The sequence below is a fragment of the Trachypithecus francoisi genome, unplaced genomic scaffold (assembly GCF_009764315.1).
Source record: "Trachypithecus francoisi isolate TF-2019V2 unplaced genomic scaffold, Tfra_2.0 Lachesis_group5, whole genome shotgun sequence".
Taxonomy (NCBI): Eukaryota; Metazoa; Chordata; class Mammalia; order Primates; family Cercopithecidae; genus Trachypithecus; species Trachypithecus francoisi.
In genome coordinates this window covers 143,481,678-143,508,124 of record NW_022681470.1, presented here as the reverse complement: position 1 = coordinate 143,508,124, position 26,447 = coordinate 143,481,678, and the positions used below count along the sequence as shown (strand labels likewise).

The 26,447-nt window shown below is 45.6% G+C and overlaps 1 protein-coding gene across 8 annotated transcripts in view; it reads left to right on the top strand.

Annotated features, from left to right (window-relative positions):
• ACSBG2 (acyl-CoA synthetase bubblegum family member 2) overlaps positions 1–25,676 on the top strand; it is a 59,814-nt gene extending 34,138 nt beyond the window's left edge. For all 8 annotated transcript variants that reach the window (XM_033199886.1, XM_033199884.1, XM_033199891.1 and 5 more), the window contains 8 exons: positions 4,914–5,081; positions 13,711–13,892; positions 13,999–14,232; positions 16,384–16,601; positions 19,722–19,861; positions 20,038–20,284; positions 22,706–22,813; positions 25,245–25,676. In XM_033199886.1, coding sequence (XP_033055777.1) covers positions 4,914–5,081; positions 13,711–13,892; positions 13,999–14,232; positions 16,384–16,601; positions 19,722–19,861; positions 20,038–20,284; positions 22,706–22,813; positions 25,245–25,273 — 1,326 coding nt within the window. In that variant the 3' untranslated portion in view covers positions 25,274–25,676. The remainder of the gene's footprint in view (positions 1–4,913; positions 5,082–13,710; positions 13,893–13,998; positions 14,233–16,383; positions 16,602–19,721; positions 19,862–20,037; positions 20,285–22,705; positions 22,814–25,244) is intronic.
• The last annotated feature ends 771 nt before the right edge of the window (positions 25,677–26,447 follow it).

Below are 26,447 nucleotides of genomic sequence, written 5' to 3'. Positions count from 1 at the left end.
GATTCTGCTTGTTGTAATGATGTAATGGACGTAAGAGCCAACACTATCTCCTGCAGGACTGAGGGTGTGGAGGTCTCAGGAGGCTCATCTCATGCACTGTCAATAAACCCTTCCAGTAGCAAGATTTTTCTTTAGTGGTGCAGTGCAGGCTGCAGTCCAGTAGACAGCACTTAAAAATTAGAACCAGCAGGTAGGCTGGTGCCAAGTAGGCACGCATACCCTGATGGGGAGGTAGCAGGAAGAGATCATGATGGGGTGCACTGAGGTCTCAGGGGTAGTGGCAGGGAGTACACTAGTTCCTTGTCCTGAGCCAGCAGGAATGCAGTCAGCTTCTCTATCACACCCCGTCATGGGGCTCACAATCTTCTGTTTATAAAGGCTTCATCCTTTGGTTCCTGGCAGCAGTGTGGGGTGGGAGGGCAGGTGGGAAATGACCCCTTGTCCATGTCTCTTCCCAGGCACAGGTACTGCCCACTCCAGTGGTTTGTGCCACACCCACATTTCCTTTGTCCCAAGGGGGGCTTTGGTGGGCTGCGTTCTCCTCCTCTTTTAGGGGCTACCCATGCCAAGGGTTAGATCTTCCGGGATCCTGCAGCCCCCCAGAGGCTCACTGGTCCCCTGTGCTTGCCAAAGTCACAGCAGGTTGTGGGGTATGTTTGTGGGGAATCTGGTGGTGCAGTGGGTCAAAGGCAGAGAACCCCCAGGCAGGGCAGTGGCACCATAGGTGCACAACCGGTATGGTGCCTGCTGTCTCAGTTCAGGTCTAAGGGGAGTGTGAGCATGCCTGTGTGAACTGACCACCTGGTTCTCTGTCCCTGGGAAGTTCTCTAACCAGCACCCATGGTGTTGGCCTGGGTTGCAAGGGCATAGCAGCTCCCTGACCATTTAGTGACCAGGAGATTATCAAAGGGGAGTGGGGAGCAAAGAAGCACTCCCACCTATCCTTTCCATGGGGCTCTGAGTTCCTCAGGAGTTGATCTTTGCCAGTTCCTTGCAGCTTTCCTTTTCTATGCCGCAGCTTCTTCCTGTGGGCACTCCAACAGGTCCTGCCTCTCTTTCTTCCATTTTCAGTTCAAAACATATCCATTCACCAGTAACTTTGATCTTCCTGAAAACTGACATCTGATGTCCCTTGTGGCCATCATATATCAACTACACTGTTAGCAAGTGGCAGATTCTCATTCATATCCTTCTGATTCCAAACCACAAGGCTTTCCACAATAGGGAAGATGACACTTGTCAGCCAGGCTGAGCCCAGGCCACAGGGCTCTGGGCAGGGTCATGCTGTCCGCGGGTGACTTACAGGACCAACATGAGGATATCACTCTTGAACTTTTTTGTTTTTGAGGCAGAGTCTGCTCTGTTGCCCAGGTTGGAGTGCAGTGGCACAATCTCGGCTCACTGCAACCTCTGCCTCCCAATTTCAAGGGATTCCTCTGCCTCAGCCTCCTGAGTAGCAGGGATTACAGGCGTGTGCCAACACACCCAACTAATTTTTGTATTATTAGTAGAGACGGGGTTTCACCACATTGGCCAGGCTGGTCTCGAACTCCTGACCTCAGGTGATCTGCCCGCCTTGGCCTCCCAAAGTGCTGGGATTACGAGCATGAGCCACCACGCCCAGTCATCACTCTTGAACTTCTCAACATGGTGGCTGGCTCCCCCAACAGCAAGTGGTCCCAAAGATTTGTCAGTCCCAGAATTTCCACAGCATCCCTTCTGCTCCTTTCTGTCAGTCAAAACAAATCACTGGACCAATTTTGTCCCAGAGGAAAGAGAAACAAATTCCACCTCAGAATGAGAGGAGTAGCAGAGAATTTGCAGCTCTGTTTAATCTACCACATAGACATCAAATGCTTAGAACAATGCCTGGCATATAGGAAGCCATGTCAAGGATAGCTATTGATATTGTATTTGGTTGGGTGCAGTGGCTTACGTATGTAATCCCAGCACTTTGGGAGGCCGAGACAGGAGGATTGCTTGAGGCCAGGATTGTTTGAGAGAAGCCTGGGAAACACAGCAAGACCCCATCTCTACAAAAAATGTTTTAAAAATTAGCTGGCCATGGTGGCACATGCCTGTAGTCCCAGCTACTCGGGAGGCTGAAGCAAGAAGATCCCTTGAGCCCAGGAGTTCGAGGTTGCAGTGAGCTATGATGCTGCCACTGCACTCCAGCCTAGGTGACAGAGTAAGGCCCTGTCTCATCATCATGCTTATAGCAAGAAGTTAAAGGCAGCCTTAGATTCTCTCCAGATGTCTGCAGCTCAGTGTTTCTAACATGTATGGAACACTATGTTCTATGCTCAGATAAACACATTTTAACCCCTCAGTAAAACCCCATCAGGAAAATTTTGTCACTAACCCTTTTACAGATGAGAAAACTGAGGCTCAGACAGAGGAAATTACTTGGTCAGGATCACAGAGCAAGGGAAGCTCTGAACTGAAATCTGAACCAGGAGTGTCTAAACCATTGTACCTCACAGACTACACACACCAAGCCCCTTCTCTCAACAAAAGTGTGCTAGGTTCCTTGAACCCTGGACTATGCATGGCAAGGTTTATGGGAGCCTTCATCCTGAGCCCAGGGAAAGAAGTGAAACTAACCTTGAGGGACATTTTGGGCTGACTGCTGTATGTCCTTTATTCTAGTTAACCTTTCCTTCTATTTCCTCATTCATTCGACAAAAATTCATTGAGCACCTAGTATGTACTGGGGAATATTCCAGGAACAGGGGATACAGCAGCGAACAAGACAGACTCACTGTGGACCTTGGGAACAGATAAGAAATTAACAAATGAAAACATTCGGCCAGGCGCGGTGGCTCACACCTGTAATCCCAGCACTTTGGGAGGCTGAGGCGGGTGGATCACAAGGTCAGGAGATTGAGACCACGGCGAAACCCCGTCTCTGCTAAAAATACAAAACATTAGCCGGGTGCGGTGGCAGGCACCTGTAGTCCCAGTTACTCAGGAGGCTGAGGCAGGGGGATGGCTGATCCCGGGAGGCGGAGCTTGCAGTGAGCCGAGATCACGCCACTGAACTCCAGCCAGGGGGACAGAGCGAGACTCCATCTCAAAAAAAAAAGAAAACATTCAGCTTGTGTGACATGGTGCGTAGAGGCTTAGGCAGTCAATGGCACTTTCACCTTAGATGGTGTGAGATGGCCCTTCTAAGGAGGTGACATTTGAGCTGAGACTTAATGTTCAAGAAGTAGCCAGCCATGGGGGTGTGTGGTGGTGACGGAAAAGCCTGAAGAAAGAGCATTCCAGGCAGAGGGAATAGCCAGTGCAAAGGCCCTGAGGCTAGACCATGCCTGATATATTGGAGGAACAGTGAGGAGGTCTGGGTGGCTGGATTAACGAAGTAACTATTTACCAGATATTTATGACACTAGTGAGAACTATAGGTGACAAAATTATAGGTACACTAAAACTTTACATCCATATATGCATTGGAGAAAGAAAAATGCTAATAATGCTAATTGCTGGGGTGTTTATATGATGGGATTATGGGTAGCCTTTTTGTTTGTTTGACCATGTTGGTTCCATAGTTCTATACTGGACCTGAGAAGCCTCTGTCCCCACTTTAAAGATGAGGCAATAAAGACCACAAGGGATTTTAAGTAAATAGCCCAAATGTCTAGCAAACAGTGGAGTCAGGGTTTGACTCTGGGACACTTGCTGAATCCTTCGGTTTTCTGAGTTCTGTCATTGGACCCAAGAGGGTCTGCAACCTCCCTACTCCTAAAGCTGCCTGCTAAATTTTGCAACCCTCCTAACTTCAGGCAAGTTAGTTAAGGGCTCTGTGCTTCTGTTTTCACATAATTCTCCCTGATTAAAAAAACCGTTAGACCTGGGGCTTCACCCAAAAAATCTGTTGAATGATTAATAGCCATCTACTCACCTGGGCTGCCCAAGAGGATGAAGTGGGGGCCCCAGGTCCTTACTCGATCTTACCTTGAGAGCATCTGCTTGAGCAAAGTAAGTGAGCGCCCCAATCTTTGTGGGTACCCAGATGTCCATCATCTGTGCTGCAATGTGGCTGAGTGGGAGGGAGCTGACCACCGTCTCATGCTTTCCTGTCAGTTTAAAGTCCTCTGCCACTGCTCCTGCCATCCACATGATCTGTAACATAAGGGACAATCCAAGATGCCTTATACTGACTTATGAAAAAGAAACACACGCACTCAGCTAGATTGCGGCAGATGGTGGACATCTGGGTACCCATAAAGATCGGGGCACTCATATACTTTAGGCTTAAGCAGATGCTGTCAAGGTAAGATCAAGTAAGGACCTGGGGCCCCCACTTCATCCTCTTCGGCAGCCCAGATGAGTAGATGGTGGTGAATCATTTGACAGATTTTTTGGGGGAAACTCCAAAAATTTCGGGAGAATTATAGTTACTGACCCCCAGGTGTGATGATGATTCAATGACTTGGTGTTTGTAAAGAATGCAAACAGTGTCTTGGTCATAGTAGGTGCTTTGTAAGTGTTTACTTAATTAATGTGTTTAGCTAAATATATTTAAAAGGGCCCTCCAGGCTGGGCATGGTCACTCACACCTATAATCCTAGCACTTTGGGAGGCTGAGGCGGGAGGTTGCTGGAGGCCAGGAGTTTGAGGCCAAGCTGGAAAACATAGTGAGTTCCCCTCTCTACAAAAAAAAAAAAGTTAAAAAAAAAATTACCTGGTTGTGGTGGTGTGTGCCTGCAGTCCCAGCTACTCAAGAGGCTGAGATGGGATGATCCCTTGAACCCAGGAGTTTGGGGTTGCAGTGAGCTGTGATCACACCACTGCACTCCAGTCTGGGTGACAGAGTGAGGCCCTGTCTGAAAAATAAATACATAAAAATTTAAAAATAAAATGGCCCTTCTATGAGGGTGAGGCACCTTGGATTGTCCCTTATGTTACAGATCACGTGGATGGCAGGAGCAGTGGCAAAGGACTTTAAACTGACAGAAAAGCATGAGACGGTGGTCAGCTACCTCCCACTCAGCCACATTGCAGCACAGATGTTGGACATCTGGGTACCCATAAAGATTGGGGCGCTCACTTACTTTGCTCAAGCAGATGCTCTCAAGGTAAGATCGAGTAAGGACCTGGGGCCCCCACTTCATCCTCTTGGGCAGCCCAGGTGAGTAGATAGTTGTTAATCATTCAACAGATTTTTTGGGTGAGGCCCCAGGACTAACGGTTTTTCCTCTGCCCTCATCTTAATGCTCTACTTAGAAGCATTAAAAACAAGACCAGGCACAGTGGCTCATGCCTGTATTCCCAGCACTCCGGGAGGCCGAGGCAGGCAGATTGCTTGAGCTCAGGAGTTGAGACTAGCCTGAGCAAGATGGCGAAACCCCATCTCTACAGAAACCAATAATAATAACAGTAAATTTTTCTTAAAAAAAAACACCTGACCAAATAAAATAACTTTTTTTTTTTTTTTTTTTTTTTTAACCAACTGGCTACATTCTCCTAGTTTTTATCTTTATCCAAGTCAGGGCATCCATGTATGGTTATGTAGTTGAACACTGAACAACCCAAGACAAAGATGTACTTGGTATTGAAAGTAAATATGTGTATTGTGTATGTGTGTTTTTTTTTATAAGTCAGTATTCCCAAATCTAAAAAGCTCCAAAAAAACAGGAGCTTTTGGCAGCAAAGTCGGATCTGAATTGATACAATGTTGTTTGTGGTCTTCATTTTATTCCACTTACTGGGATTATGCATATATTTGACTGTAGAACTTTTATACCACCTTTTCTTGACTTTAAGTATTATCTTTTGCCTTTCTACTGTGGTGAGGATTTAGCTCCCTTCCTCTCCCGTCTCCTCATTTCTCCTTCCCCATTCTCTCAATATAAATTATTCTTAGTTAACTGAGCCAAGTAGTTTATTATATGATAACATTTCCTGTTTGGTACAACTTTTTGTTTTTCCCAGAATTAATAGTTGCCTTTCTTTTCCAATTTGGTGAAGTTTTTGCATATATGTCCAGTTGCTCCATCTGATCTGTCACATGCTTATCAATATTCTCCAAATGTTCAAATGTTCATTGCATTATTATTATTATTATTTGAGATGGAATCTTGCTCTGTTGCTCGGGCTGGAGTGCAGTGCCATGATCTTGGCTCACTGCAACCTCTGCCTTCCAGGTTCAAGCAATTCTCGTGCCTCAGCCTCCCAAGTAGCTGGAACCACAGGCCTGTGTCACCATGCCTGGCTAATTTTTGTATTTTTAGTAGAGATGGGGGCTTCACAATTTTGGCCAGAGTGGTCTTGAACTCCTGAGCTCAGGTGAGCCTTGGCCTCCCAAAGTGCTGGGATTACAGGCATGAGCCACTGCACCCAGCTTCATTCAGCAGTTTAACTACAAAATAAATCTTAAATTTCTAGAAGTGGAATAAAAAAATCCTTATGATTTGGTTCTCTTACCTTCCCAATCTTTACCTCATTGTTTTCTCTCACATCTAAAAGAATAATTGCATTATTCTTTTCCTCCATCCTTCTGCACTTAGCTGGACTGTTGATTTGGGTTGTCCTAGGCTAGGTGCCCTAGAAGCAAAATCTGAGTTGGAGATCTTTGTGATTTATCAATGGGGAGCTCTCAGGTGAAAACCAAAAGGAAGTGAGGAGAGAAGGACAGGCTGGGAGAAAAAGCAAGAAAGGACATACATTCAGCTGGATTGTAACTTCAGACTGATCCCATAGGAAGCTCTTGAGGCATGAATGACACCAGAGTTGTTCCACTTTGAGGCAAGGAGGCTGTGCTTTTGTGTCCCCAACTCAGATAGTCATTGGCTGTGGGCTCAGGCACCCATGTGGGATAGGGAGCATAACTTCCCAGTTATTTCTAAGTAAGGGCGGTTTTCTGGAAAAGAGGGAACCGTGGGCCACTAGAGGTGTGACAGGACATCAACAGCATCTTCTACAAGCTGCCATACAGGGAGGGATACCCCTTCTCCCCACTCCTGGGTTGGATCCCCTAGTTTCTGAAGTCTTTGCCTTTTTTTGGTTTATTCCTTGATTTAGCTGGAAATCATTCGTTGGTAGGTTTTGCAAAGTAGTTATGTGACAGAACACTTTGATTTCTTTTTATTTTTTTCTTTTTATTTTTTTTGAGACGGAGTCTCGCTCTGTCGCCCAGGCTGGAGTGCAGTAGCCGGATCTCAGCTCACTGCAAGCTCCGCCTCCCGGGTTCACGCCATTCTCCTGCCTCAGCCTCCGGAGTAGCTGGGACTACAGGCGCCCGCCACTTCGCCCGGCTAGTTTTTTGTATTTTTTAGTAGAGACGGGGTTTCACCGTGTTAGCCAGGATGGTCTCGATCTCCTGACCTCGTGATCCGCCCGTCTCGGCCTCCCAAAGTGCTGGGATTACAGGCTTGAGCCACCGTGCCCGGCCGATTTCTTTTTAAAATATTGTTTTCATTTTTTTTTTTTTTAGAGACAAGGTCGTGCTCTGTCACCCAGCCTGGAATGCAGTGGCATGATCATAGCTTACTGCAGCCTTAAATTCCTGGGCTCAAGGGATCCTCCCATCTCAGCCTCCCCTGTCGCCAGGACTACAGGCATATGCCACCATGCCTGACTAATTTGTTTTACAGTGATTTCCTACATGTCTGGACTTTGCAAACAGAGCCAGAAAAGAACTCTGACATTTTCCCCAAGCTACATTCTCTGAATTAGTTTCCTGTTAATGCCACAACAAATGAACAGAAACTTAATGACTTAAAACAACATTTATTTATTTAGAGACAGAGTCTCGTTTTGTCGCACAGGCTGGAGTGCAGGGCAGTGGCGTGATCTCAGTTCACTGCAACCTCCACCTACGAGTTAAGCGATTCTCGTGCCTCAGCCTCCCAAGCCGGGATTACAGGCATGCACCACCATACCTAGCTAATTTTTGTATTTTTAATAGAGACGGGATTTCACCATGTTGGCAAGGCTGGTCTTGAACTCCTGACCTGAAGTGATCCACCTGCCTCAGCCTCCCAAAGTGCTGGGATTACAGGCGTGATCAAGTGTGCCTGGCCCATTTATTATCTTATAGTTCTGGTGGTCAGAAGTCTGAAAATGGGTCTCACTGGGCTAAAATCAGTATGTCATCAGGGCTGCATTCATTCTAGAGGTTCTTGGGGAGAATCCATTTCCTTGCCTTTTCCAGCTTCTAGAGGCCACCTATGTTTCTTATCTCAGGGCCCCTTCCTCCATCTTCACAGTCAGCAGTGCAAGCTCTTCCACTCTCTGACTTTGACTCTCCTGCCTCCCTCTTGTAAGGACCCTGTGATGACACTGGACCACCCAGATCATCCAGGATGATCTCCCATCTCAAGATTCTTTTTTTTTTTTTTTTTTTTTTTTTTTTGAGACGGAGTCTTGCTCTGTCGCCCGGTCTGGAGTGCAGTGGCCGGATCTCAGCTCACTGCAAGCTCCGCCTCCCGGTTCACGCCATTCTCCTGCCTCAGCCTCCGGAGTAGCTGGGACTACAGGCGCCCGCCACTTCGCCCGGCTAGTTTTTTGTATTTTTAGTAGAGACGGGGTTTCACCGTGTTAGCCAGGATGGTCTCGATCTCCTGACCTCGTGATCCGCCCGTCTCGGCCTCCCAAAGTGCTGGGATTACAGGCTTGAGCCACCGTGCCCGGCCGATTTCTTTTTAAAATATTGTTTTCATTTTTTTTTTTTTTAGAGACAAGGTCGTGCTCTGTCACCCAGCCTGGAATGCAGTGGCATGATCATAGCTTACTGCAGCCTTAAATTCCTGGGCTCAAGGGATCCTCCCATCTCAGCCTCCCCTGTCGCCAGGACTACAGGCATATGCCACCATGCCTGACTAATTTGTTTTACAGTGATTTCCTACATGTCTGGACTTTGCAAACAGAGCCAGAAAAGAACTCTGACATTTTCCCCAAGCTACATTCTCTGAATTAGTTTCCTGTTAATGCCACAACAAATGAACAGAAACTTAATGACTTAAAACAACATTTATTTATTTAGAGACAGAGTCTCGTTTTGTCGCACAGGCTGGAGTGCAGGGCAGTGGCGTGATCTCAGTTCACTGCAACCTCCACCTACGAGTTAAGCGATTCTCGTGCCTCAGCCTCCCAAGCCGGGATTACAGGCATGCACCACCATACCTAGCTAATTTTTGTATTTTTAATAGAGACGGGATTTCACCATGTTGGCAAGGCTGGTCTTGAACTCCTGACCTGAAGTGATCCACCTGCCTCAGCCTCCCAAAGTGCTGGGATTACAGGCGTGATCAAGTGTGCCTGGCCCATTTATTATCTTATAGTTCTGGTGGTCAGAAGTCTGAAAATGGGTCTCACTGGGCTAAAATCAGTATGTCATCAGGGCTGCATTCATTCTAGAGGTTCTTGGGGAGAATCCATTTCCTTGCCTTTTCCAGCTTCTAGAGGCCACCTATGTTTCTTATCTCAGGGCCCCTTCCTCCATCTTCACAGTCAGCAGTGCAAGCTCTTCCACTCTCTGACTTTGACTCTCCTGCCTCCCTCTTGTAAGGACCCTGTGATGACACTGGACCACCCAGATCATCCAGGATGATCTCCCATCTCAAGATTCTTTTTTTTTTTTTTTTTTTTTTTTTTTTTTGAGACGGAGTCTTGCTCTGTCGCCCGGTCTGGAGTGCAGTGGCCGGATCTCAGCTCACTGCAAGCTCCGCCTCCCGGGTTCACGCCATTCTCCTGCCTCAGCCTCCCGAGTAGCTGGGACCACAGGCGCCCGCCACCTCGCCCGGCTAGTTTTTTGTATTTTTAGTAGAGACGGGGTTTCACCGTGTTAGCCAGGATGGTCTCGATCTCCTGACCTCGTGATCCGCCCGTCTCGGCCTCCCAAAGTGCTGGGATTACAGGCTTGAGCCACCGCGCCCGGCCCCATCTCAAGATTCTTAACGTAACCCATCTACAAAGTCCTTTTTACCATGAAAGATTATGCATTCACAGGTCCCAGGGGTTAGAACGTGGACATCGTTAGGGGGCCATTATTTTGCCTCCCACACTCTCCATCAAGCAGGCTAAATCTTAGGGCCTTTGTATGTGCTTCTAGAAGGTTCTTGCTCTTGTTCTTTGCAGGGCTGACTCTTCTTTGTCACTTAGCTCTCTGCTAAATATTTCCTTGGCCCCTCTTGATCCCTCTCACAGGCCCCATGCTCAGTGCCTGAGATGTGTTAGGTCTTCAATACATATTTCCTTTCTTGGCTGAATACATAATACATACACATTTACCTACAGGACCTGAGAAGTTCCCGTTTTCCCACATCCTTACCAACTCCTAATATTGTCAGAATGTTTAAAACTTGTCCATCTGAATAGAGACAAAAGTGTCTTACTATTTTCAGAAATTTCCAGACTGTTTTCGAAAGTAAGTGCACCAGAAATGTGATAAGGTTACAGTTTCTCTACATCTTCACTAACGCATGTTATTATTATTAATTATTTTATTATTATTGCCATTCTAATTTTATTATTTTTATTATTTATTTTATTTTGCCATTTTTATTATTTTTATTATTGCCATTTTAATTTGCATTTCCTTGATGATTAATGATAGTGAGCATCTCTTCATGTGTTTACTGACCTTTTACATATCTTCTTTGGAGAAAGAAATCTGTTCAAATAGTTTGCCTATTTACAAATTTGGTTGCTCTTTCTGTGCTAGCATGACTAGTAAAAAGAAAAGTAAAAGCCGGGCGCAGTGGCTCATGCCTGTAATCCCAGCACTTTGGGAGGCCAAGGCAGGCAGATTGCTTCAGGTCAAGAGTTCAAGACCAGCCTGGCCAACATGATGAAACTCTGCCTCCTCTGTCTCTATTTAAAAAAAAAAAATTAGCCAGGTGTGGTGACGTGCATTTGTAATCCCAGCTACTCAGGAGGCTGAGACAGGAGAATAGCTTGAACCTGGGAGGCAAAGGCTGCAGTGAGCCGAGATGGTGCCACTGGACTCTAGCGTGGGTGACAGAGGGAGACTCTGTCAAAAAAAAAAGGAAAGAAAGAAAGAAAGGAAAGAAAGGAAAGAAAAGGAAGGAAGGAAGGGAGGGAAGGAAGGAAAGAGAGAGAGAAAAAAAGAAAGGAAGGAAGGAAGGAAAAGAAAAAGAGAGGAAGGAAAAGAAGAGAAGAGAAAAGAAAAGAAAGAAAATTTAAAATGAAAAAAAAAGAACTGGTTGCACATCTAATCTTCTTTTTTTTTTTTTTGAGACAGTCTCTGTCGCCCAGGCTGGAGTGCAGTGGCGCGATCTCGGCTCACTACAAGCTCCACCTCCCAGGTTCACACCATTCTATTGCCTCCGTCTCCCGAGTAGCTGAGACTACAGGTGCCTGCCACCACATCCAGCTAATTTTTTTGTATTTTTAGTAGAGATGGGGTTTCACTGTGTTAGCCAGGATGGTCTCGATCACCTGACCTTGTGATCCACCCGCCTTGGCCTCCCAAAGTGCTGGGATTACAGGCGTGAGCCACTGCACCTGGCCTGCATATCTAATCTTATTGTTGAGTGTTAAGGGTTCTTTATATATTCTGGTTACAAATCCTTTACCAAATTTGTGGTTTGCAAATACTTTCTCCCAGTTCTATATAGGCTTGTTGTTTCCTCAATAATCTTTCGAAGAGAAAAAAAGTTCAAGTTGGATGAAATTTGATTTATCTATTTTCTTTTATGCTTTTGGTATCATATCTAGGAAATCTTTGCCTACTCTAAAGTCACAGAGATTTTCTTCTACGTTTTCTTCCAAAAGGCTTTTAGTTTGAGCTCTTACATTTAGGGCTATAATACATTTTGAGGTAATTTTCATGTTTGGTGAGAAATAAGGCTCTAACCCTAAGTTTTGTGGAAGTGTTTGTTTTATTTCGTTTTGCATTTGAATAATCTCCCCTCTTCACTAAATTGCCTTGGCATTTTGTTGAAAATCAATTGATCATAAATGTAAGGTTTTGTTTCTGGATCTTCTGTTTTGTTCCACTGATCTGCATTTCCGTCTTTACGCCAAAGCCACACTGACTTGATCACACTAGCTTGATAGCAGGATGGCTAACTTTTCCTGGTTTGCCTGGGACTTCCCCAGTTTTAAAACAGAACGTTTCACATTTCAGATACTCCTGCAGTTCTGCAGTAAACCAGGATGGTTGTTCACCCTACTTTAGAATAAATTTTAAAATCAGGTAGTAAGTCCTCCAATTTTGTCTTTTCCAGAATTGCTTTGGCTATTCTAGGTCCTCTGCATTTCTATATAAATTTTAAAGTCAGCTTGTCAATTTGTATTTAAAAACAAAACAAAACAAACAAACAAAAACCTGCCTAGATTTTGATAGGGATTGCATTGAACCTATAGGTCTCTTTGGGGGGAGAATCTTGCATCCTTTTTTAACAGTTGTACAATAAAAAAGTGGGCAAAGGATATGAACAGACATTTCTCAAAAGAAGACATTCATACAGCCAACAGACACACGAAAAAATGCTCATCATCACTGGCCATCAGAGAAATGCAAATCAAAACCACAATGAGATACCATCTCACACCAGTTAGAATGGCAATCATTAAAAAGTCAGGAAACAACAGGTGTTGGAGAGGATGTGGAGAAATAAGAACACTTTTACACTGTTGGTGGGATTGTAAACTAGTTCAACCATTATGGAAAACAGTACGGCAATTCCTCAAGGATCTAGAACTAGATGTACCATATGACCAAGCCATCCCACTACTGGGTATATACCCAAAGGATTATAAAACATGCTGCTATAAAGACACATGCACACGTATGTTTATTGCGGCACTATTCACAATAGCAAAGACTTGGAATCAACCCAAATGTCCATCTGTGACAGACTGGATTAAGAAAATGTGGCACATATACACCATGGAATACTATGCAGCCATAAAAAAGGATGAGTTTGCGTCCTTTGTAGGGACATGGATGCAGCTGGAAACCATCATTCTTAGCAAACTATCACAAGAACAGAAAACCAAACACGCATGTTCTCACTCATAGGTGGGAACTGAACAATGAGATCACTTGGATTCGGGAAGGGGAACATCACATACCGGGGCCTATCATGGGGAGGGGGGAGGGGGGAGGGATTGCATTGGGAGTTATACCTGATATAAATGATGAAGTGATGGGTGCTGACAAGTTGATGGGTGCAGCACACCAATATGGCACAAGTATACATATGTAACAAACCTGCATGTTATGCACATGTACCCTAGAACTTAAAGTATAATAAAAAAAAAAATTAAAAAAAAAAAAAAAAAACAGTTGTACAATATTCCACTGCATGCTTGGACCACAGTTTCTTTAGCCAACCCCTTGTCATTGAACCTGTAAGCTGTTTCCATTCTGTTACAAAACAGTGTGCAAAGAACATCTTGAATGTGTTTCTTTGTGTGTCTGAGTCTTTCCTTCAGCTGAATTCCTTCACCCACAGAAGTGAAGTTGACAGGTTGCATTTAAAATGTTAATAGTACTGTCATGTGACCTTCCAAAAATATCTTACCAGTTTATGCTTCTCATCAAATCCCTACAGAGAGTGCAAAAATCTGATTGGCCAATCCAGCCAGTGGATTGTCTCGTTTGGGCTGGGAGCCCTGCATAATCTGATTGGTGAAGGAATGTTCTCTTGGGCAGAGTTGGGTGGATCGGGAGAGATGGACATCCCTGGTGCACGGAAGGCCCTGCTGTGGCTAACCTAGCTTTGTTCCGTACAGGGCACCTTGGTAAATACTCTACAGAAGGTAAAACCTACTGTCTTCATGGGAGTGCCCCAGATTTGGGAGAAGATACATGAGACAGTGAAGAAAAATAGTGCCAAGTCCACAGGCTTGAAGAAGAAGGTGTTCGTGTGGGCAAGAAACATTGGCTTCAAGGTCAACTCAAAAAAGATGCTGGGGTAGGTGCAGCATTCAGAGGGCTGGGAGGATAGTTAGTGAGGAGGCTCAGCCTTCTCCACAGGGTCCCATCAGCCCCTTTCCACTTGACGGCATTCTTATTCACAGGAAATATAATACTCCCATGAGCTACCGCGTGGCTAAGACTCTCGTGTTCAGCAAAGTCAAGACGTCCCTTGGCTTGGATCACTGTCACTCTTTCATCAGTGGGGCTGTGCCTCTCAACCAAGAGACTGCCGAGTTCTTTCTAAGCTTGGACATACCTATAGGCGAGTTGTATGGGTTGAGTGAAAGCTCGGGACCCCACACAATATCCAACCAGAATAACTACAGGCTTCTAAGGTAACAGCCCCGGGGGCAGACCCCACTCCTCCCATAACATGGGGTCAAGAGGGGGAAGGGGGGTATATAGATGGGCCTCTGGGTTAAGAGGAATCCTGATGTGGTGTCTCCAGAATGATCCTCTTCTCCAGCCTCCAACTCCTAACTCTGCATGACCATGGGAAACCTTGGATGGTCAGAGAGCCCACAGATAAGGGGGATGGTTCTCTGAACATTCCATGGTCTTCCCATTTGTGAGTTCTGCCTCCAAGTTTACCGCCTGTGACCTCAGCACCTTTCATCCCCATGATCCCCCATCTCAAAACACCTCCATGGCCCATTTCTGGCTTTCTCCCAAGCTCAGCTTGCCCTAGGCTGCAAGGTTGAACCCAATGATAAGAAAACTTTAAGAATACCAAATTCAGGTTCAACTCCCCATCTGACAGCAGTCATAGTCATAGAATCTTCTCATTGTGTCTCTCCCTGACTCCCTCCTTTTAGCATGGGTGAGGTTTGAAAAAAAATCTTTTCATATATATGTTTATTTTTAAAAATTTATTTGAAAAATCTTTTTAGAGATAGGGTCTCACTTTGTTGTCCAGGCTGGAGCGCAATGGTACAATCATAGATCACTGTAACCTCAAACTTCTGGATTCAAGCATTCCTCCTGCCTCAGCCTCCCAACTAGCTGGGACTATAGGCATAAGCCTCCATGCTTGGCAATTTTGTAAAAAAATTTTTTGTAGAGATGGGGTTTTGCTATGTTGCCTAGGCTGGCCTTTAACTCCTGGACTCAAGCAATCCTCAGCCTCCCAAAGCGCTGGGATTACAGGCATGAACCACCATGCCCAGCCTTTTTATACACTTAAAAGCCATTTGTACTTCCTTTCCTATGAACTATCTGTCAATATTATCTGCCTGTTTTTCAAATTAGATTATTGGGCCCTTTATTATTGGTTTGTTGGCACTCTTTACATATTAGGAAAATCAGCCCTTTGTCCTTCATATGAGTTACAAATATTTTATCCCCTGGCTTGTCATTGGTATTCTGATTTTAGTGAAGATGTTTTTTACTCTGCAGAAATTTGTGGTCACAAATTTAGATGGTTGAACTTATCAATCTTTTCTTTTATGGCTTCTGGATTTTTCTACATACCTAAAAATGTTTCAGTGGGGGAAACCATAAGGCAGCTCTTTGTAAATTTTAAATTTCTCAGGTCTGTCTCCACTTTTTCTTTTGCTAACCGGGGGAATACCTACATTTAACCCTGGGACCATTGGCCTTGCTAACAGTTAATCAAAGAGATCTCAGCAACACAAGGAGAAAATATTTCCTTTCCTGCATCCTAGAACTACCCTGGCCAATGCTATCTCTAGGGGAAAAAAAAAAAGTAAGAAGAAGAATCCAGATTTCAAATAGTGCTACTCTGTTTTATAAAAGTAACTTTTACCTCTAAAGAGATTGTAGTTGGTTGTCATACTTAAAATTAGCTGTCCGAATCACTGCAGAGAGGTCTACCTATCTGTTTTCTTAAAAATGAGGGGTTTTTGTTCCTATCCTTGAGCCAAAAGCATTTTTTTCTTTGCCGGCATATGTGGAGATTTAAAAAAAAAAAAAAAAAAAAAACAGCCTGAAATGCTGCTGGATTTTCTTTCGTTTTTTGTTTTCGTTTGTTTTATGAGATAGAGTCTTGCTCTGTTGCCCAGGCTGGAGTACAGTGGTGTGATCACTACTCACCGCAGCCTTGACCTTCCTGGGCTCAGGTGATTCTCCCACCTCAGCCTCCCAAGTAGCTGGGACCACAGGTATGCACCATGCCCAACTTTTATTTTTTATTATTTTTGTAGAGACGGTCTCTGTATGTTGCCCAGGTTGGTCTTGAACTCCTGGGCTCAAGCAATACTCCCTCCTCGGCTTTCCAAAGTGTTAGGATTACAGGCATGAGCCACCGCACCCGGCCACCGCTGGGTTTCCAGGTTCACAAAGCCTTTGGGAATCTGACACGCTGGATTAAACACTGCAGCAAACACCTCCTTCTGTGCACTCGGGTGCATATCCAGCCTGCTGTAGTTGAGCAGAGTATTAGGTGCCTAGGCTGAAGATACAGGCAGAGCTGGGTGGCTGACTTTGTCTCTATGAGCCTCAGTTTCTCTGCTTCTGTCCTCTGGCAGCTGTGGCAAGATCTTGACTGGGTGCAAGAATATGCTGTTCCAGCAGAACAAGGATGGTACTGGGGAGATCTGCCTCTGGGGTAGGCACATCTTCATGGGCTACCTGGAAAGTGAGACTGAAACTACAGAGGCCATCGATGATGAAGGCTGGCTACACTCTGGGGATCTAGGCCAGCTGGACAGTCTGGGATTCCTCTATGTCACTGGCCGCATCAAAGGTACCAGGGGCTGTGTTCTTTGGGAATCTCCTTCAAGCAGGCCCACCCTGGACATTTAAGGGCCCAGCATACCAGCACAAAGGCCACCCCCAGTTCCTCATCTTCCAAGAGGAGCTGTGCAGAAACACTTCAGTCTGTACAACCCAGCTCTATCCTCCTGTCCAGCAGTTACCCCTTGGTCACTTGGCATCCCATGGTCCACCCTCAGGAGGATGGACCTGCAAAAGACAAGCCTTGAAGCCCGTTTCAGAATAGCACCAGCCCAGAGGAAAACTCAGTAAGAGAAGGATAAAGAAATTCCTTGTGACATCATTTTGGCACCTTGATCCAGCCATACCTGAAGCCAGAGACCTTTTGAACTTTTCAGTTATATTGAGCCAACAGTTTTACGTTTTTTAACTCAAACTCATTCAAGCTGGCTCAAATGGGTTTGAGTAAAAAAGTGCTATTTTCTTCCTCTGCATTTTCAGAGGATAATAATCTACAGAGTTGTAAGGATTAAAGAAAGTACAGAACAAGGATAAGCCAACTTTTCCTGAAGAGCGCCCTTTAGCAAATATTTTTGGGTTGACAAAACGTGTGTCTCTGTTGCAGCTTCTCAACTTGGTGATTTGTAGCATAAAAACAGCTGTTGACAACACATAAAGAAATGGGTGTGGCCAGCTGCCAATATGAATGTCATAATTTTTATGTGTCAAAAATATTCTTCTTTTGACTTCCAACAACATAAAAATGTAAAATTCATTTTTAGCTTTTGGTCATACAAAATTGAATAGTGGCCTGGATTTGGCCACTATGGGCCACAGTTTGCCAAAACCTGATGGAGAACACTCAGTGCTTTTTTACCCAAACCCATTTAAGATGGCTTTAAATAGGTTTGAGGGAGAAAAAAAAAAAAAAGCAAAACTGTTGACTCAACATAACTGAAAAGGTCAGTTGGCCAAAAGGTTAGCTGGCTTCAGGTATGGCTGGATCTGGGTGCCAAAATGAGGTCATAAGAAATTTTAAAATTCTTTTCTTGAGTTTTCCTCTGTGCTGCTACTATTTTACTTTTGAGAGAGGGTCTCACTCTGTTGGCCAGGCTGGAATGCAGTCTCCAATTATGACTCACTGTGGCCTGGACTTCCCAGGCTCAGGTGATTCTCCCACCTCAGCCTCCTGAGTAACTAGGATTACAGGTGCATGCCACCACACCCCGCTATTTTTTTGCAGAGACACAGTTTCACCATGTTGCCCAGGCTAGTCTAGCACTTGTGGGCTCAAGTGATCTGCCCACCTCAGCCTCCCAAAGTGGCAGGATTATAAGTGTGAGTCACTGCACCTGGCCACTAGTGTTTTTGTTTTGTTTTGCTTTGTTTTTTTGAGATGGCGTTTCACTTTTGTTACCCAGGCTGGAGTGTGGTGGCACAATCTTGGCTCACTGCAACCTCTGCCTCCCAGGTTCAAGTGATTCTCCTGCCTCAGCCTCCCGAGTAGCCGGGATTACAGGCACACACCACCAAACCTGGCTAATTTTTGTATATTTAGTAGAGACGGGGTTTCACCATGTTGGCCAGGCTGGTCTCGAACTCCTGACCTCAGGTGATCCACCCGCCTCAGCCTCCCAAAGTGTTGGGATTACAGGCGTGAGCCACTGTGCCTGGCCGTTGTTATTTTTATTTATTTATTTTTTTGAGATGGAGTCTCACACTGTCGCCCAGCCTGGAGTGCAGTGGTGTGATCTCAGCTCACTGCAACCTCCGTCTCCTGGCTTCAAGCGATTCTCCTGCCTCAGCCTTGCAAGTAGTTAGGATTACAGGCGCACGCCACCACACCCAGCTAATTTTTGTATTTTTAGTAGCGACGGGGTTCCACTATGTTGGATAGGCTGGTCTCAAACTCCTGACCTCATGATCCGCCCACTTCAGCCTCCCAAAGGCTATTCTTAAATAAACTTTGCCATCTGGTAGCAAGAAAGCTACCAACAGTCTAGGCTGACCTCTAACCCCGCAAGGGGACTAGAGTGTATCATTCTCAGTGTTTTCTGCATTTTAGGCCTCTCATTGGATCCTCCAGTCAAGATCTGTCTCACTGTAGGGGGTGAAATATGCTGATTGGTCAGAGCTGGTCACATGCTCACCCCTGCAGTCCAACCCACCCAAACCACATTAAAAAGTGGAGCATAGGCTGGGCGCGGTGGCTCAAGCCTGTAATCCCAGCACTTTGGGAGGCCGAGACGGGCGGATCACGAGGTCAGGAGATCGAGACCATCCTGGCTAACACGGTGAAACTCCGTCTCTACTAAAAAATACAAAAAACTAGCCGGGCGAGGTGGCGGGCGCCTGTAGTCCCAGCTACTCGGGAGGCTGAGGCAGGAGAATGGCGTAAACCCGGGAGGCGGAGCTTGCAGTGAGCTGAGATCCAGCCACTGCACTCCAGCCTGGGCGACAGAGCAAGACTCCGTCTCAGAAAAAAAAAAAAAAAAAAGTGGAGCATAGTTCTCACTCAGTACTCTTATCCCAAGAAGGCGTTACACACTTACATCCATTTCATGGTCATATTTATTATTACTGCTATTAACGACCACAGTAAAGATGACTTTGTGAGTCTCTGGGACAAGTGGGAATGAGTTTGAGTGGGTGGGACAGAAAGAGGGAAGCATCTCAGGATGAAAGAACGTGACCAGTGGGTCTGGGGCAGGAGGAGACGCTGAGAGACTAAGGGAGATTCTTGCAGAGTTTGCCAAAATTAGGGTTACTACACATGTCCCTGGGGGTAAGACTGGAATTACATTACATTCTGAAGTGGTTACTAAGTGAATAGGAAGCAACAGACAGACAAGGTGTGGCCAAAAAGCCTTCACCATCTTTCAAGGAAGACATACTGGAAGAACCTAAAACCAGGGCATGGTGGACCAGGAGATAGGAAATGAATTATTAAGATGCTGTCCAAGTGGAAGTCACAACTTGGACACTTGATGAGAATTAAAAGTGCGTGGGGGAAGAGGGCCAGGTCCTCCTGTGCTTCTGGGGCTTTCTGGGTGAGTGTTGGCCATGCCAGCAGCTGCCCTTCTGATCTCCAAGGGGCTGGGGGTTCCACGTTGTCATGGCTGGATGTGTACCAAGCCAAGCTCTGTTCCAGAAATCCTTATCACTGCTGGTGGTGAAAACGTGCCCCCTATTCCCGTTGAGACCTTGGTTAAGAAGAAGATCCCCATCATCAGTAACGCCATGGTAGTAGGAGATAAACTGAAGTTTCTGAGCATGTTGCTGACGCTGAAGGTAACATGGGTTTGCTGTCATTGGGGGAAGTCTCTGCAGCCGGTCTTACGTTCCCTGGCCCCACCCCAGGGTCAAGAGGATGCATCTGTGGGTTCAAGACCCACTTCTTGGTCTGTGGGCCTGGGGAGGGGTGCTGGTCAAGGAGTATGTGTGGTGACAGAGGTGTCCGGGGGCAGTGTGAGATGAATCAGATGAGCGGAGAACCTCTGGACAAGCTGAACTTGGAGGCCATCAACTTCTGCCGGGGTCTGGGCAGCCAGGCATCCACCGTGACTGAGATTGTGAAGCAGCAAGACCCCCTGGTCTACAAGGCCATCCAGCAAGGCATCAATGCCGTGAACCAGGAAGCCATGAACAATGCACAGAAGATTCAAAAGTGGGTTATCTTGGAGAAGGACTTTTCCATCTATGGTGGAGAGCTAGGTGAGTGGCCATGACATTTGGAGGCTGGTCCCTTGTTAGCATCTGAGACTGTGTGGGCTCTGAAGGGACAGGTCCTTTTCTGAAGGTCAGAGGGTCTGTGAGACCAGCCAGGGACCAGGAGAGGGATGCTGCCACCTCTAGCTAACTGGTCCCCAGCTCCTCATCTTGGAAATAAAATCCAAACTCCTTACTATAGCTCTATACAATCTCTCTCCTGCTGACCTTTCATTCACTCTGCACCAACTCTATGGGCTTTCTTGATGTTCCTGCAGCTCTCTGGGCTTTGTCCAACTATAGGGCCTTTGTACTTGCCAGGCTGCCTCCCTGGCAATACCCTTCCCCCTCAATTCCTTGCCTGGATGGCTCCTTCTCATTGTCCAGGTCTCACCCTACAGGCCTCTTCCTCCTCAGAGCAGCCTTGTTACAGGACCACCAGGTTTGTATGCCCACTGCACACTAATATACCAATACACTGAGACAGCAGGGGATGCAGCAAAGAGAGAGTTTAATTATGGCCAGGCACAGTGACTCACGCATGTAATCCCAACACTTTGGGAGGCTGAGGTGGGCAGACTGCTTGAGCCCAGGAGTTTGAGACCAACCTGGGCAACATGGTGAAATCCTATTTCTACAAAAAATACAAAAATTAGCTGGATATGGTGGCATGTGCCCAGCTACTCAGGAGGCTGAGAGGATCGCTTGAGCCCGGGGAGGTCAAGGCTGCAGTGAGCCACGATCATGCCACTGCACTCCAGCCTAGGCAATGGAGACCCTGTCTCAAAAACAAAAAACAAACAACAAAAATAGAAATAAAAAAGGAAATCAAATTCCCTTGCAGGGAAGCCAACTGAGATGGAAGGAATCCTCAAATCTCTCTTTGAGGAATTCTGGGCTGGGGTTTTAAGGGGATCCTTGGGGGTGAAGGTCTGGAAAATTAGAGTCATTGATTGGTTGGGGTAAGGGGGATGAAATCATCTGGATGTGGAAGCTGCATTCTTTGGTAAGTCAGCTCCTGTGGGGTCCTTCAGATCAGTGGGCATCAGTAGTTTCACTGGTATGCAGGACTTGAAAAGATATCTCAAATGGAAAACTTAACCTTTCACAATGCTTAATATGTTATCTGTAGAGCAGTTAAGGGGAACTATATCTTGTGACTGGGTTTTTTTTGTGTGTGTGTGTGTGATTCTGGGGCAATAGGCAAATAGCTAGCTATGAGGAAGGGGTCAGAGAGCAAACTGACCTAATGATGAATGTTGAGTGTGTTATAAGTGTGGCTGATTTTAGTTTCTCCCCCTCCCTTCTTCTCTGATTAATATTATAAAGTTTTTAGGGATGATTTCAGCCTTCCCTGACCATGCTGGCTAAAGTGGCTTGCCATTGCCCTTAATATTTCACCCTGTAGCTCACTGTCACCCCCATTATACCACCTTGTCTTCTCTAAAGCATCAGAACAGGAAATTATTCTCTGTATGAGTTTTATTTTTGCCTCTCTTCCCCCATGAGGGAAGGGCTCACTCCAGAGTGGGGATACTGGATTCTACCACTGTACTTTCATTTGGGAGTTTGCTGCCAGTGCTCGGCTGTAATCTGATGGTGTGTATGGAAGAGTCAGAGCAAGCATGTGGCATTGAAATCCTGTCCCCTCTACACAGGGAAGTGACTTGTCCCACTGAGCAAGTTTTTTTTGTTTGTTTGTTTTGAGACAGAGTCTCGCTCCGTTACCCAGGTTGGAGTACAATGGCATGATCACGACTTGCCGCTGCAGCCTTGAACTCCCAGGCTCAAGTGATCCTCCCACCTCAGCCTCCTGAGTAGATGGGACGAGTGTGCGCCACCATGTGTGGCTATTTTCTTTTTGTTTTGTAGAGTTGGTGTTTTGCCATGTTGTCCAGGCTGGTGGTCTTCTCAACTATAAGTTGAAAAACACAGTCCTTGTGGGGTTGCATGAGACACGCAGAGAGGTCATCAATGCCCCTGGTGACTCAGAGGCTTTCAATGAAAGTCCTGGGCTGAGGGAGCAGATAACTCCCAGTTTGATTCTTGATTCTGCCATGTACTTGCTGGCTGACCTCAGAGGAACTGGTCCTCTCTATGTCCCAGTTTCCTCACCTGTAAAATGCGGAGAGGGGCATGGTTTGAGATGATGATATCCCTCCTCCATTGGGTACACAGTCCACATCAGGCACAGAATGCAGCATGCTCTTCACCTTCCACCTCACAGAATCCTCACCACAGCTGAAGGACCACATGGAAGTTTTATCATCCCCATACAGATGGCAAAAGTTACACACCCTGAAAGTCAGTGGCATAGCCAGCCACCCAGCCTAGCCCGAGGCATGGGACTCTGTTGCCTGGTCATGCATGGGTGTATGGAATTTTCTTTTATCTCCATAACTCAATTGATTTCTCCTTTCTCAATAGGTCCAATGATGAAACTTAAGAGACATTTTGTAGCCCAGAAATACAAAAAACAAATTCATCACATGTACCATGACTGCTTTGATGGAGCTGCTGTCAGCTATTCTGATGGTGAGATTCAGATGCTTGGATTGCTGGGCTATGCATTCAGAGTCCAAGAGAGGGCTCCACTGTGTGGCAGGCAGATCTGTGATTGGAATTGCAGAACACACAGACACAGACACACAGACACAGACACACTGACACACACACACACACGGTTGCAGTGGATTCTGAGCAGCAGGCTTCAACTCATGCTGTCTCTACTCTACCAGGGTCATGGTAGGGTATGTAAACTCCTTCAGCTGGCCACCAATGTTGTGAGCTGTGCTTCCTGCCTTTTCTATTTGTTTCTAGAAAGTAGGAGGCAAGGCCGGGCGCGGTGGCTCAAGCCTGTAATCCTAGCACTTTGGGAGGCCGAGACGGGCGGATCACGAGGTCAGGAGATCGAGACCATCCTGACTAACACGGTGAAACCCCGTCTCTACTAAAAACTACAAAAAACTAGCCGGGCGAGGTGGCGGCGCCTGTAGTCCCAGCTACTCGGGAGGCTGAGGCAGGAGAATGGCGTGAACCCGGGAGGCGGAGCTTGCAGTGAGCTGAGATCCGGCCACAGCACTCCAGCCTGGGTGACAGCGCGAGACTCCGTCTCAAAAAAAAAAAAAAAAAAAAAAAAAAAAAGAAAGTAGGAGGCAATAAATCCCAAATGTCTCTTTGGGTCTTATTTGGAGAAGGCCTTTTGTCAGAAACTTTAGTGGAGAAAGTTCTACTTGCCAGGAATCCAAGGAATGAGGTGTGTTGGCCCATTACACAGATTAATAAGGGATGGAGGCTTGAACTTCCACTACCCACCATTTCTCCTCTCCTCTCCCCAAGGCATGTGCAGAGAGAGCCTCCATGACACCATGAATCACTGATAGTTTTGTTTGTTTGTTTTCTTCACTAGATGTACAATGCAGGCAGAAAGTAGAATGCATCTTCAATTGTCCTATAGGCTGCCTGTAACCTTCTCCTGGGCAAATTGTTCTAATGCCACCAGCCAACCCATGTTTTAGTTTGCTGGGGCTACATAACAAAGTACCACAGACTGGAAGGCTTAAACAACATAAATATATTGTCTCACAGATCTGCAGGCTAAAAGTGTGAGACTGAGAGGCTGGTTGGCTTGGTTCCTTCTGAGGGCTGTGAGGGGAGGATCCATTCCAGACCTCTCTCCTTGGCTTGCTGATGGCTGTCTTCTGTGTCTTCACATCATCTTCCCTGTGGCTGTCTCTGTGTTCAAATTTCCCTTTTATAAGGACAGGTTAATAAGATTAGGGCCCACCCTAATGACCTCATTTTAACTTCTGTAATGATCCTGTTTCCAAAGAAGTTACATCCTGAGGTACTAAAGGTTAGGACTTCAGCATGTGAACTGTGGAGGGGTACAACTCAGCCTGTGACTCATCACATCCATTGTCCTTTGTTCAATGTTAACTGGTTTAACCCTTGTGCACCTTCATGTGTCGATGTCTTGTGGGTGGGCCCAGCAGTTCAATGTACCACATTCATAATTCTTCATCTTTCATGAGATTTCCAATTTCATTTTCCAGTTGAATGAGAAACCATTGGACATTGATGTGGGAGTGAGAGATGGACCCTCTTACACCAGTGCTGTCCAATATGGCAGCCACTGGCCACAATGTAGCCTGTCCAAACCAAGATGTGCTGTAATACATAAAACACATACTGGGCTTCAAAAGCTTAGCACAAAATATATATATATATATAATATATATATAAAATAAATATCATTTTTATATATAAAAATAAAATATCAGTATTTTAAAATTTTGATTACATGTTGAGATGATATACTGGAATACTGGGTTACATAAAATATTTATTATTAAAAGTACTTTTACCAGTTTTAAATTTTTATTTACTTTTTAGAGACAGGATCTTGCTCTGTTGCTCAGGCTGGAGTGCAGTGGTGCATTCATACCCAATGTTTTAAATGTTTTTGTGGGGATAAGGTCTTTCTATGTTGCCCAGGTTGGTCGCAAACTCCAGGCCTCAAGCGACCTTCCTGCTTCAGCATCACAAAGTGCTGTGATTACAGGTGTGAGCCATTGTGCCTGGCCAAGTTCCTTTTTTAAAAATGTGGCTGCTAGGAGAAAGGCGTGAACCCGGGAGGCGGAGCTTGCAGTGAGCTGAGATTGCGTCACTGCACTCCAGCCTGGGAGACAGAGCGAGACTCTGTCTCAAAAAATATAAATAAATAAGAATTTTTAAAAAGTGGCTGCTATATATTATTAAATTGCATAGGTGGCTCCAGTAATGTTTCTTTTGGATAGTGCCACTCTAAAGTTCATTGTGGGGAGATTTTGGGTGATGGCCAATTTATAAATGGATCAATTCACTGGGGAATATTTTCATCATATGGTGACTGTGGGATCTTGGAGACTGAATGCACATACTACAAGAATCCCCAAGTGATAACTTGTGTTTCTCCTCTTTGCAGCCTTCAGCAGGAAGACCTCATTGCAATAAGTGAAATGCTGCTCTGGGTAGAAGCTCTTCCTGCTGTTTTTAAGGAGTCACATTCCTCATTAGTCAGTTTCTTGATTGTTCGTCTGTTGAAGAGGTGCTCCCTAGAAGAACCTGCCATACGTTTCAAAGCACTAAAATCATCGTAGATCTTTCTATGGACCTTCAAGTCATGACCCCAGGGAAGCCTCACTGGGAAGTCTACCAAGAGCTGCCTGATTTGGAAGAAAGATCTGAACTTGTGGGTTCCCATTTGATTTTTTTTTTTCTCCTCAGGGGACTTAAAGAGACATTAGAAAGAAAAAGCCTTCACAGATTTGAAGAACTGGACCCCCAGATGAACTCACCTGCCTGGAAGCAACTGGGAAACCCTTCCAATAAGTTCTGATAATAAAGCACTTCGTCCTTTATTTAGTGTGATGGGGAGGGGCTTGGCCTCTGAAATCGGTTCTGGGTTCAGATTGTGACCAGCTGTGATTTCAACTGTCTGAGGCTTGGAGATTTTAAATCTGGAAAGTAGATCCCCATCTCGGAGGGTGGCCATGGAAGTTCATGGAGATGATGTACAGGGAATGCAGTGTCTGACTCCAGAAAGTCCTCGGTATGAGTTAATGGTTATCATCAACACAGTCAGTCTTGGTTAACTCAAGAGTCAAGGTATGACTCTTGACTAATTCCATCATTAGGGAGGAGTTTTGCTGTTGTAGTAAAATTCAATAATAACAACTGAAAGAAGACAGTTTATTCCTCTCCCATCCAACAGTCCGTTATAAGCAGACCAGAGCTGAAACGGCATATTCACACTGTGTCCCTGAAATATTAGTAGGGAGAGTGGGAGAGGGAACATCTCCCAGGCTGGAGAGAAACAGTGTATCAGGAGCAACAAAACTCCCAATGTCTCTTAAGGTTTTAGATACTGATCAGAGGCAGGCCAGAGACCCTTTTGAGTTCCATTTTTGAAATACACCAGAAATTTAAAATGGCATTCTCCTTGCAAAAAAAAAAAAAAATTAATGCAATGCAGATAAGGCTAATGTCAACTTTGAGTGCTGTATTAGGCCATTCTTGCACTGCTATAAAGAAATACCTGAGATGGGGTCATTTATAAAGAAAAGAGGCTTAATTCATTAGCTCATGGTTCTACAGGCTTTACAGGAAGTATGGCGCTGGTGCCTGT